The 13019-nt window shown below is 32.2% G+C and overlaps 1 protein-coding gene across 8 annotated transcripts in view; it reads right to left on the minus strand.

Annotated features, from left to right (window-relative positions):
• KLHL24 (kelch like family member 24) overlaps positions 1 to 13019 on the minus strand; it is a 38363-nt gene that overhangs the window by 15924 nt on the left and 9420 nt on the right. For all 8 annotated transcript variants that reach the window (XM_011382665.2, XM_011382681.2, XM_011382647.2 and 5 more), the window contains one exon: positions 8174 to 9154. In XM_011382665.2, the coding sequence (XP_011380967.1) occupies positions 8174 to 9093 (920 nt within the window). In that variant the 5' untranslated portion in view covers positions 9094 to 9154. The remainder of the gene's footprint in view (positions 1 to 8173; positions 9155 to 13019) is intronic.

The raw sequence follows: 13019 nt of genomic DNA on the forward strand, positions 1-13019 counted from the left end.
GAGTACCACATGACAACATTTTGGTCAAGAACAGACTGCACATAGAAGGGTGGTCCCATAAAATTATAATGAAGCTAAAAATTCCTATCGCCCAGAGACATTAGAGCCGTTGTAATGTAGCGGCACAACACGTTACTCATGTGTTTATGGTGATGCTAGTGTAAAGAAATGTACTGCACTGCTAGTCTTATGAAAGTATAGCATGTACAATTATGTATAGTATGTAGTAATTGATAATAAATGATAATAAATGACTGTTATTGGTTTACAACCATGTTATGGGTTTACTATACTTTTTACCATTAGAGTGTACTCCAAAAAAAAAGTTTGCTGTAAAACAGTATGCCATGTTATGTCAGCAGTAGCCTCATACATCTTGTGTTCGATTTAATCTTGTATTGTTTTGTACAGTAACATGCTGTAGAGGCTTAGAGTCCAGGAGCAATAGGTTATACCATACAGTCTAGGTGTGTAGTAGGCTGTGCCATGTCAGTTTGTGTAAGTGACCTCTATGATGTTTGCATAATGACGTATCCCTGTCATTAAGCGACATGATTGTATATATGTATGTTCAGAAATTATTTTTTAAAATAACTTTTTAAAAGTTAATTAAGGTACTCCAACTCAAAATGTTGGTAGTTGCTAAAAATGTTAACAAAGTTATAATAAATAATGTTAAAAAAAAGCAAGATAAAAAACTGTACATAAGGTACAATCAATACTACATTAAAAAAGTATCTGGAAAGAATATACCAAAATGCTAAAGGTGGTTGTTTCTGGATTGTATGGCTTCTCATTTTCTATCAAAACAATTTTTCAAAACGGTAATAAGCATGGATTATTCTTAGAGTAGAAGAAAACAACTTTTAAGGGTACTAAGAGGTTTACATTAAACACTGGCTTCTTTTATTTTGTAGTTTAAATTTAAGATGGAGACAGGGAAAACTTAGAGCTTATTCAAGCTTTTTTTGTTTATAAGGCTCAATAGATAGTTTTGGAATTTTAAAGCAACTTGACTTTTACGTTTTTTTTGCAAATGTAATTGAAATGAAAAAGTCTTGTAATTGCATTCTATGGTTGCTATAATTTTAGGTCTTATGAAGAGAAATGCTAACAATCTCTCATCTCTTATTTAAATGTGGAAGGAAAAAAGGCCACTGATTTGTAGTTTTAGTGTGATGTTTCACAATTACGCTAGAAAAAAACCAAAATTCAGCAATATTGATATGTCCCTTTAACAGAGGTGCTATATTCTAGCTCCATTTACTCACAGCTAATTAAATCATTCACCTATTCCATGCCAGGCATACTTTTTCCATTATAAAATCAGAAATACATACCATAGAAAAGAATTTTGTTCATAGATGCAATAAAAATTACTTTTAGGAACCCAGCAAATTATATAACCCTGACCTAGTACACAGTAAAACATTATCAAGAATCCAAATATTATCAATAATATTTACTATTTTCCAAATAATTCCAAAATGAAAATATTAAAAGTAAAGTAAACAGAGAGCAATAATCACTTAGTAGTATAACTAGTGATTCCTTCTTTCCATTGAAGTATCATTTTCTAAAATGATACTTAAAATACCTCTAAGACAAATCTGTTTGATATTCCTTAAAGCCTTATTGATTGACAAAACAAAAATTGCTGAATACTGTAACTGAGGTTTGATAACTTCTAATTGTTTTAATGTAAAATCAATGTAATTATGATGTATTATAGAATTGTTTTATATATTCCTTATAACATTTTATTTTATACTTTCCCTTTGCTTGAATTTGCTTGCCTATTTCAAGACTTTTTGGCCCAATAACATGTATCGTGTTGTTTTTGTTCCTTGGAACGAGAAAGGAAAACAGTACAAAAAGGCTAATGGCTAAAAGATTTAGTCCCACTAAACAAAGGATCATTTCAGTGTCTGCTGGAATTTGCATTTATCTGATAGAATCAGCAAACAAGTAGTAGCTTTACCTGTACTAAAGTGTCTATTTGCAGCCCAATGGCTTTTAACTTAATTAGAGATGAGTCTGGTATTCTCATTAGAGACTGTTAAACCAATAAAACCATTATTTTTATTTCTTGATCTTGGGAAAATATTTATCTCAGGCTGAGCTGATTGCCTTACAAGAAGTAAGATACTCTAACTGATAATGGCAACTAGAACAAAAAAGCAGTCAAGATGTGATAGTATAAGGTGAATCAAATTCTGGATACTCATACAATCTACATTTACAGTGAAATCTACTTTACTTTATTAATGATTTAAAGTGAAAATTCTGATTTTCTGTTGTGACGAAATAACAAATATTTGCTGCTTTGGTACTAAGTCTCACCATTTGTTTCTAGGAAAGTATGACAATCAAATTATCCTTTTTTTTACAGTGGTAAATATATTTTTAAATATTTTTTTATCATAAAGTTAAGATCAAAGATTACATTCTTTGATTTATGTGAAAGGTAAAATAATCATAAATTCACAACATATTTTAAACCAAATCAACAAAATGTGTATTAATTACCAGGTTAAGAATCTCAAAAGGTGAAATATAAAACTTACCAGTTGAAATAACAAACTCACTTATTATTAATGTCAAATACACCAGAGATAAGTGAATTGCCAAACTATCACCAACAAAAAAGGGTTGAAATGTGATTCTGGCTAAGGGGAAGAATAACTGAATACATGAAAAAAACACAATAGGAAGGTAGTGTGTTTCCATATAGTAGGAAGTTGGGAGAGAAAAGGGAGAGATGTTAGTGATGTTGTCTATTCACCTTTCCAAGACTCAAAAATTATTGAAAACCAAGATATTAAACTAAAATAATAGAGTAAAATAGAGATTTGAGACTTTAAGCCCTTAAGAGAAAGGATGGCTCTTTGAGTGAAGTATAGATTGGAAGACAATTTTATAGAGTATCTACTGAAACTAAAAATGCACATACCCTATGACTGAGCAATTCCATTTCTAGTAATTCATGCTATAAATCACTAGTGTGTGTATGTAGACATATGTACAAGAATATTCACTGAGCATTGTTTGTAATGGCAAAAATCTAAAAACAACCTAAATGTCAATAATTAAGAGATGAATCAAATAAATTATGGTATCTATAAATGGGGTAGTACACAGCTTTTAAAAAAGAATGAATTTGAAAATGTCCATAATAAAATAAAGACCTAAATGTGGTGATATAGAACAATGTCCAACATAGTTTTAAGTGATAAAAACAAGGTGCAAAACTGTGAGTGTAGTACCTTACCATCTATATAAACAAAAGTAGGGAAGTATGTGCACACACACACACTTCTACATGCAAAGAATATTTCTTAAAAGAGTTCAAATATCTAGTAACAGGTCTCTTTTGGGAAGAACCGACATATCAAGTAGAGGGAGACTTACAACGCATACTTTGATGTAAAAATGTTTAAGTTCAAAATATCAATGAATTAACATATAAAAATTCATCCTATAATCTAATAGAATAACATTACTAAGAGAGACTGGAACAAAAATTCAGAACACTAAACTTTAGCCCTGACCCTGTCACTAAGTAACTCTGTTCTCAAGAGCAAGTTGGCTTGCTTAACTGTTCCTCGGTTTTATCATTTATGAAAATAAGAAATGAAGGGATTTATTAAATAATCTTAAAACACTATTTCTTTAAAAAGAATTTTTTTCTTAGTTTTCTCAACTGGTTTCTAATAGGAACTTGAATCTTGTCCTCATTATGGCAGTTATGTTCCTATATCCATTATATAGGAACTGATTATTAGACAAGAGATAGTAGCTTTTTAAATCTTAGCAATCTCTGTTGCTCAATGGAGTGTGTCAAAGAGCACTGATTTTTTTCCTATAAATATGAACAATTTATGCTTAAAATAAACCATTTGATAGCGAGCATTTCTACCTTTCAAACACATTTCCTAGTCTATAAAAGTAGAGCATAAATTTAAAATGTATTTTGATGATCTTCATGAAACTACCAATCATTTTTATTAAGCATTTTTGCATCAAATGCTAGCTTATGCATTTTTTCACATGACATCTCCCATCCTTATAACAATCTTATAAGATAGGTAGTATTACACTTATTTCAAAGATGAGTAAACTGATATAAAGAGAAGTTAAAGTGCCTTACCCAAGGTCAAGGAATTAACTAGTTGTGCAGAGCCAGAGTCAATCAGGGTTGTCTGATTTTGAATGAAGCCAGTATTCTAAATACATAATGATGCTAGCACTTGGTGTTTATTAAAAATACTGTTATATATTAGTATAGAGATTTAAAGTTGTGTAATATATATTAATTTAAAAAATGCATTGTTCCTAAGCTTTATTCCTTCTGTGATTGATCTCCACTGTTTTCTCTCCATACACCCAAAGGTTTACAACTGTCAGTGCAGATTATCAAAATTTCCATGCTCTTGGATGCATCTTAAGGTTTTCTCTGTCATTTAAGAGACATGTGGGTATATATAGGTAGAATATCCAGTATGGATTGAGCTCTGGAGAATATTTAACACAAATAAACACTAAAGAATTATATTGGCTGATGTGAAGAGTATAACCTAACTGTACGTACTGTGGTGGGATAAGACTGTCATCACCCTAATCAGGAATTAATCTTTGCATTGCTAATGGTTAAGACAACCAGATATGCTGTGTCTCCTAAAGTGATGCATCACCTCCCTAGGATGAATTCTAGTCAATAATATTTAACTGGTCTTTATTAAGCTGAAGCTTGCAGAGCCAACTTCCAGTTTCCAGGAAACACAGCTAAATGCAGCTAAATGACACCATAAGGAAGCAACCAGACTAATACAGAAGGCAGAATATTTCTCCTGGACCATTTGCCCATCAACAAGTCAGAATCACAAAAAAAGAAATTGTTCTGTAATAAGACTCCATGGAAATAAGCAGATGCAATGAATGATCCTGGACTGGATCCAGCTACATTAAAGAACAGTTTGGGAAAGATGGGGGAATTTGAATATGGACTGGGCATTAGATAATATTAAAGAATTTTTATTAACTTTAACTGTGTTATTATTTTGTCTATTTTATTTTTATAAAGGTGCATCCTTAAGAAAAAAATATATATAAAATTTCAACATTGGCTGAATGAATAAATGAATGAAGGAGAAAAGTCTGGGCTGGTGACATAGGTTGATAGTCAACAGCATGCACAGTAATTAAAACAATGAGAACAGATGAGATCACCTAGGATAATATATAAGGCAAGACAAAGAGATGTGAACCAAAGGGACTATAAACATTTCCAAGACTAGATATAGAACCATCAAACTGAAAAAGAGCAGCTGGAGAAGTAAGAGGACCATGAGGAAAATGGTACTCCACAAGCTAAAGGAAGAGAAGATTTCAAGAGGGATTAAAGCAATTAGTAATGTCAAACCCTAATGAGAGATCAAGCTGGATAAAGACTGAAAAGAGGTGTCTAGAAAATAATAAAGGTCAGTAACGACCTGAGAGGAGTTTCAGTAGAATGACTGGAGCAGAAGTCAGAGGAGTGAACTGCAGTTGAAGTGGAGACATCACTCCTTTTTCAAAGAAGTTTGGAGTTTCTCAGAAAGATGAGAACCTGTACAAATAATACACATTGTTCAGATAATGAAATTGCTAGTGATTGGTACTAATGCGCAGTAACAAATGAATGAAAGACAGAATATAGGGACAGAAGTTGATGGTAGAGTTATAAAATAAAGGATTCCTCTTTACATTCCTCACGTAATGCCTACATAAAATATCTGCCATTATATTTATAATAGTCTGCCAAGTTCAAAATAACTATATATAGTTCGTTTTTTTTTCTACTTGCCTCCTAAAGAAAGGTGATATGTGTTTCACTGTATGGAGTGAATTGGTCCCCTTAAAAATTAGGTGTAAAATAAATTTTTGTAAATCAAATAATTAAGTGAACCAGGAAAATTATTTATTATCTAACCTAATTACCTTTAGGCTACAATTTGATTTTATTCAGGTTGTACTTTATAAATAATATTTAATAATAAATGACTTATTTTGATTTTACGACACACATCCCTTGGTCACTATTCTATCCTATGAGATATGCAGGATAGGTATTATTAGCCCTGTTTGATCCCAACACATTCTTCTGCTACAAGGGGACTCTGGAAAAATGCATGATTTTCCCCTTGAAGAGATTGCTATATATCCAGAAAAGTTCTGGAACAGCCCCAAAGCTGTTTAGCTTTCTTAACACATTTAAGAACCTTGGTCTCTCCGCATTAAGCTCAGCCTGTCTCTTAACAGTCCTTAAAAGAGAAAAAGAAACTTAAAAGAAAAATCCACATATTTACAGAATAAAATCATTTGTTTTTTGTCCTTGGTTAAGAGACTAAAAGTAAAATATTTTATATTTCCTAGAAAACACTTATTTTTTTAAAACTAAAGTCAACCGATTTTTTTCATTTTGTTGAGATGCAATAAACCTAAGGCAGCTGACTTTGAAGAAAAAAATGTATTCTAACCGTAATGCAAAGAGATACTACATTAATTTTTTTTGTAATAATAATTATGCACTATTGTATCCAATTTATAAAAAGTTCAGACTGTCAAGTACTGGAGGTTTTCTTATAGTGGGTCAGACCTACACTATACTATATAAATAACAATAGCTAATAATTTTTAAGCACTTTCTATGCTGAGTACCTTAAGAATTACTGTATTTAATAGTTTCCATGATAAAATTTGTAAAGTAAGCACACTATCATCATTCTCATTTTACATATGAAGAAATAGATTAAATTTTGCTATATCCAAAGTTGTAGATTTTAGACATGCTATCTCACAATATGCTTAATTTTAATCACACTCCGAAACAATAATATTCAAAATTAAAGTTAAAAATGTGGTTTGAGAGCTATGCTACAGCATATTCACGGGAAAAATGGAGATGGTATGAGAAAATAAAAATGAACACTAGTTTCATAACAATGTGAATGTATTTCACACTACTGAACGGTACATTTAATATAGTTAAGACAGTTAATTTTTTATCTTTAAAAAATTATTATATCACAATAAAAAACCCCAACCTTAGCTTTGTTATTACTGTAACATTTCTCACAATAGCCATTTCTTGTTTATTCACAGTAAAAAGAGAGTCATCCCTCGGTATCCATAGGGGATTGGTTCCAGGATCCCCTTGGATACCAAACTCCGTCCCTTATATAAAATGGCATAGTAGTAGCATATAACTTATATTTGCATGTAGGCTACAGCAGGGCGTGCCTACACGTCACTTCATTCACATGAATTCACTGGAGTCCTTGGTGTGTGGCAAATTCAAGTTTTGCTTTTTGGAACTTTCTGGGATTATTTTTCCCCTCATATTTTTAATCCATGATTGAATTTTGCATCTGGCGACACAGAGGGCTGACTGTATGTTTAATACTCTTCCTTCTTTTATTAAGGCATAGAGATTATTTTTCTACAGTTTGAATTAAAAATCTATAGAAGTAACCCACTGTAAGATACATAGTACAATCTTAATTGCATTCCTACCCATATAACATAACAAATTTTCCAAATTCTGTATATCGTTTTTATCAGAAAAAAAATTTTAAATCAAGATTGACATTACATACAGTAACTATGGCAATGAGAAAAGATCTGAGGCTTGGGCTTTACATCTGAGGATCTACTCAATGCCTACCAGCTTACTTATTTCACCTTTATATTTCATGTTATTTATAAGGAAAAAGGTTAGCCTGTGAATGCGCAAATTGTTTTTTATAAGTCGAGGCAGTCCAAAAGAGGCTATCAAAGTCTTTAGCTACTTTACATCCAAAGACCCTCTGGAAAGGAAAATGGAATGTTTTGGGACCCTACAAAGGTTACGAGAAATTAGTAGAAACATGGAGAGACATGCAGTTTCAAAGACCCTTTGTAAAATCCTCTGATAGCTCAGAATAGCAACAACAAAAAATGCTATTGTTGAATCTAGTCTTCATTGGAAGAGCCATTGTAATGATTTATAGAATTCGAAACAAATCTCCAATTATATAAATCTACATGTAGGCAGTACATATAAATGACTACACTGAGATTACATTCAGGTTTAATAATATTCTTAAAACAAAAACTTATGTTATATTGTAGTTAATTTGCAAAGTCTTCTCACCTTCGTGGCCTAGTCCTTGGGGACATCATCTCATTCCCAAGTATGTGGTACCGTCTTGCTTCATGCAACAACTGATAACACTCAGGAGAATTCTGGATCAATTGGTCCACCTCAACTGTTTGAACGAAGTAGTTGGGATGCAACAGAGGGAGTCTCACATGTGTCAGAAGCTCATGCAATAGTGGTCTTCTCAGATCAACAGCACGATAGACCCAACGCATGACAGCTTCAAAAACCATCTCCTCTTTACCAATAACAAGTTCGTCGCTACAAATATAATCAATAAGTTCATCTTTGTCAAGCTCAAGAAATTCTTCATGCTGAGACACATCCTCAAAAGTCTGCAATGCAAAAGTCTTGCATTTTGTGAAGAGTGTTTTGAGTGAATGGGTATCAGCAAAGCGCTGGATTCCTAGGCAATTACAAGGATCAAGCTGCTCTTCTAAGAACTTGGCACATGCATCACGGAGAACACTGATCTGAAAGAGGCTTGATGTTTCAAAGAGATATTGTACGTTCTCTGTAGTGATCTTCACCTTTCCAGTATAAACATACTGCAAAAAACATTCCATAGCTTCAGCTAAAATACCATTGATTTCAACCAACATTTCTCGGCTTTCTCTGTGGTCATTACAAAACATAGCTCTGAAGTAACTACTACAGGCTGAGAGAACAGCTCTATGGCAAGGAAATTCTTTTCCTTCCACACAAATGATAACATCTGTGAACAAGCGGCTATCTCGGAATTCATTAAATATCTGGAGTATGTTTTCAGCATGGGATGATCCAGAAGAGAAGTCAAAAAACTCACGGCCTGTCAGGGATTTAGGGTCCATTTCAAAAACTTTACGCTTAGTTGCTGGTGAATCACGCACCCCGAGATCCTCTCTGTTTAGTCTTCGTCCCAATATTAGGACCATTGTTACATCAGTTGACTATATTATTGCTGAGAAATGACTGTTAGGGATCTTCTTAATGTGGCTAAAGGTAAAAAAAAAAGTGAAAACATTTCAATATGCAAAAAATTCAGTATTCGAATTACATAATTTCATTTTGATGTAACACTACAACAAAATCATATCATTAATATACTTCATACAGGGTATAAAGCACTATTTCATTTTAATAAAATTTTCATTTGCACAATTAGAACAGTGGGGTAATTTGCAATAATACTCCTTAATCCCCCCAGCTGAAAGAATACTATGTACTCTGTGCATTACTAATAACCTTGTCTTCCCTTTTGCACAGCTATGTTTCATCCACTGACTGTACAATCGGAATACTATAAGACACAGAATTAGACTACATGCAGAATCCTAGTGTTTATTACCTTAATACAGTGTTGCTAGAGAGGAATTCAGCTATATCTATCAATAGCCTTTAAAAACATGTATAGTTTGACTAGTAAGTTCCTTTCTAGCAATCTATACTAAGAAAATAATCAGGATATGTAGAAAGATTTATCTATAGAGATATTCAATGCTGTTTTAATAAAAAGTACTTAAAGCAACCTAAATGATCTACAATAGGGGATCAGTTAAACAACAGTACATCTTAAGGATGGAACATAGTCTATGCAGCCATTCAAAATTATGTAGACTATTTAATGACATGGGGAAGTATTAACCAGATAGTAAGTGAAAAGCAGATCATAAAACATATGCTAAAAAAAAAAATAGAAAAACTTACATATCAGTGTATTTAGGAACAGGAAAAAGAAGACATTTATGTCAAAATGTTAAGTGACTTATTTATCTTGTTTTTCTCTATTTCCCCCAAATTTCCACTATAAATATGTAGTACTTCATTTTTAGTTCTAAAATGTATGCTATCTATGCTCTCCTCCCTTTCACTAATCAGAAACCTCCCTTAAACATCCCTCAGCAGTGACTATTCATAGGTAACTAATAGATTGAGGCACTGGACTATAGCTATCAATTCTCTTAATTTTTACTTTTAAGGTTGTCCTTCTCCTACTCTCTTTTCACATCTCCGTAAGTTGATATATGATCCAAAATGCATTTGTGATTGGCTTAAGAACACTCAGATTAGCTCTCAAGTATTCCCATGCTCTCAGAATCTCATATACAGTCATTTCTAAAGGTCTCAGGTTCTTCCTAAAATATTCCAACAGATATTTAAGCCTAACTATGGTAGCATGAAGAATAAACTGCATACATTTTTTAAGTCCTTATGTGACATTATGGGCAAGAAAACATGAAATAACAAAATCAAGAAGTAACTCATTCTACTACATGTACTTTATATTCCTATTCTGATTTTTATTCTCCTTTTTCAATAACTCTGACCCAGATTTCCTAGTTCCAATATTCACAAGATACTGCCAACTTTCGTCAATTCCCTCATTGAGTTTACTCAGTTTTGTCACTTTCATCACTATCCTCCTCAACAAATTACTGTATGCTAATTATTATCAAAATACTGTGCTAGGTCTGTGGTTTAGAGATATAAGATAACTGCTTATGAGGGTTTAAAAAATATATAGTCGAGACAAAGCACATTCACAAAAAGAAAAATAACAATATATGGCAACAGAGGCAATATGATGCCACACTGGTATGGCCAGCATAGTTCTCACTTAAGCTACTATTAAATGCTTTTAATCTCTTCATATAAATTAGTACTTACTCTTCCCGAAGTTTAGGTGACAGGATTTTCCTTGGGCATACGTACATCGGTCTATCCTAATTGTTTAGGGAAAAGTACCTGGCTGGTAACTACATCTGAAGGATACCTAAATGCTTGCATTCTGTACAGAATCTTTTTCTTTTCCATTCCTCTCTCCATGCCCCAATTTTGCAGGTAAAGTCAGAAAAAATTCCAGCATTTCATCAAATGGAATAAAAACAAGTAAAACAAATATTCTTTTTATCTGGGATCACTAGGTGGGGATTCAGAGACAGTATGTTGATAGGGAATCCCTACTGAGGGCATGTGGACTGTGCTGATTTAAAAAATCTTAAAATGACTGAAGAATGGTTATTTTGGTCCCCTCTAAGAATCCTGGCAAAAACTGAGGAAGTTCTTGGAAGTCTAACATATTAGGCTTTAGGAGCTATTAAGAGCCAAATCTGTGTACTAATTGTGTATCTACTAGTTTGATGAAATCATGGAGGCTGTATTCCTTATATGCATTAAAAACCAAAACAGAACAACATTACTCTTTATTTTTTGACTGTTTACCATGTAGCTGGAACTTTCTAAACTCTTCATATGGATTATTTATTTAATTTAATCCTCATAACAATCCTATGAGGTTGTTACTATAATTTAAAAAGCTGGTTTTACAGCTATAGAACTTCATAGATAGGATTAAGACAGATTTTTCTAAACAAGCAGGAACTATTAACAAAGTGAGTAAAAGACCGATAAACTTTACTCAAACATCGAAATTAAAACAAACAAACAACAGAAAATTCCATGTATACAAATACACATGCAAATTTATTTTCTAAATGTATAACAAGTTTGTAATATAATGAAACAGTGGAAGCTCATGAAGAAAGCTTATTTAAATGAACACATACAAAAGTAAAAATAAACTCGAGAATGCTTGTGAATGGCTGATTTTTGGAGCAATGCCAATAAAGTTACTGCCAGATAGTTAGTAAAATTAGTTTCTATTAAATTTGAGGGACTATTTGTCTATACATGTTATGGTCCAAGTAAGTCAGATTTTGAACTGTAATCTAATTACACTTTGGAAATTTTGGGTGACAGATTTGTCTGAGAACAAAGTAAAGCTTCATTTTGTTAATTAATGAATATAACTACATCTGAGTTTAAAATATTTTTATTATTTGTTTTAAAATTTATTAACACTAACCACCAAAAAAAAAAAAAAAAAGGAGTTTCTTCAAATCTCTTTTAAGATCTTCCTGATTACTTAGAGAGTTCATGTAGCTCATCCAGCTTTCTGGATTATAGTTGCCCATATATATGGGTTAAAAATCTTAAATTCATTTATAACACATATAATCACTTTCAAATTCCAAGCTCCCATACATGGACAGTAGCATGCATATCAAATATGCTTTTAATCTGAAGTTATCTCAATAACAGTTCAATACACAGAAACCTATCCTCTACAAAAGAGAGAGCATTACTATGTCTGAATGTCAATTTTTTGTTGTTGAAACTGCAAAAAGTTCAAAGCATATAATATCATAAGTGATAAACATTCAATTATGATAAATATAAACAAACTGGTGATATAAAATACAACCTATATTTTAATATTAATGCTTTACTAATCTAAATTCAAACTATGGTTGAATTAGAGACAAGTCAGCTTCCTAAATCGAGATCTTATTCTTCAAATTAGCTTACTTAAATTTTTATTGCATTTCAGGTTCAAAAAAATTTTGCACCAACTATTTTGACTAGTGATAGAATTACTGGCATTAACGACAAAATTCCTGAGCTTTCTGCCTCCATACATTTTTGTTTTCTCCATGTTTAAGTGAAAATGTGTTCTGAATGCAAAACAAATAACATGCTGCAAGAACTGATTTTCTTTTTGGATAAAAGGGACAAGTAAGAAAACACAAATGAAAAGGTACTCTGTTTTCTGTATCCAATAATCTTACTGTATCTGGTATCTCCCTGTATCTGACAAATTTGAGGGTAGCATATAGAGTGAGTGAAGTGTTAATTTCAGGCTGATTAAAACTTTATAGGAGTTAAAGGTCTGTCTTTTCATGCTCTTTTCTGCCCCTTATTCTCATAGCTGGTTCCTTAATTATTGATCAACAAGAGGTCTTCCACTGGTTTTACCTAATGTAAAATTAAATATCCTAGATTAGAACAGCTATAAAATCAC

Source organism: Pteropus vampyrus, unplaced genomic scaffold (assembly GCF_000151845.1).
Source record: "Pteropus vampyrus isolate Shadow unplaced genomic scaffold, Pvam_2.0 Scaffold14, whole genome shotgun sequence".
In the NCBI taxonomy this organism is placed as follows: domain Eukaryota; kingdom Metazoa; phylum Chordata; class Mammalia; order Chiroptera; family Pteropodidae; genus Pteropus; species Pteropus vampyrus.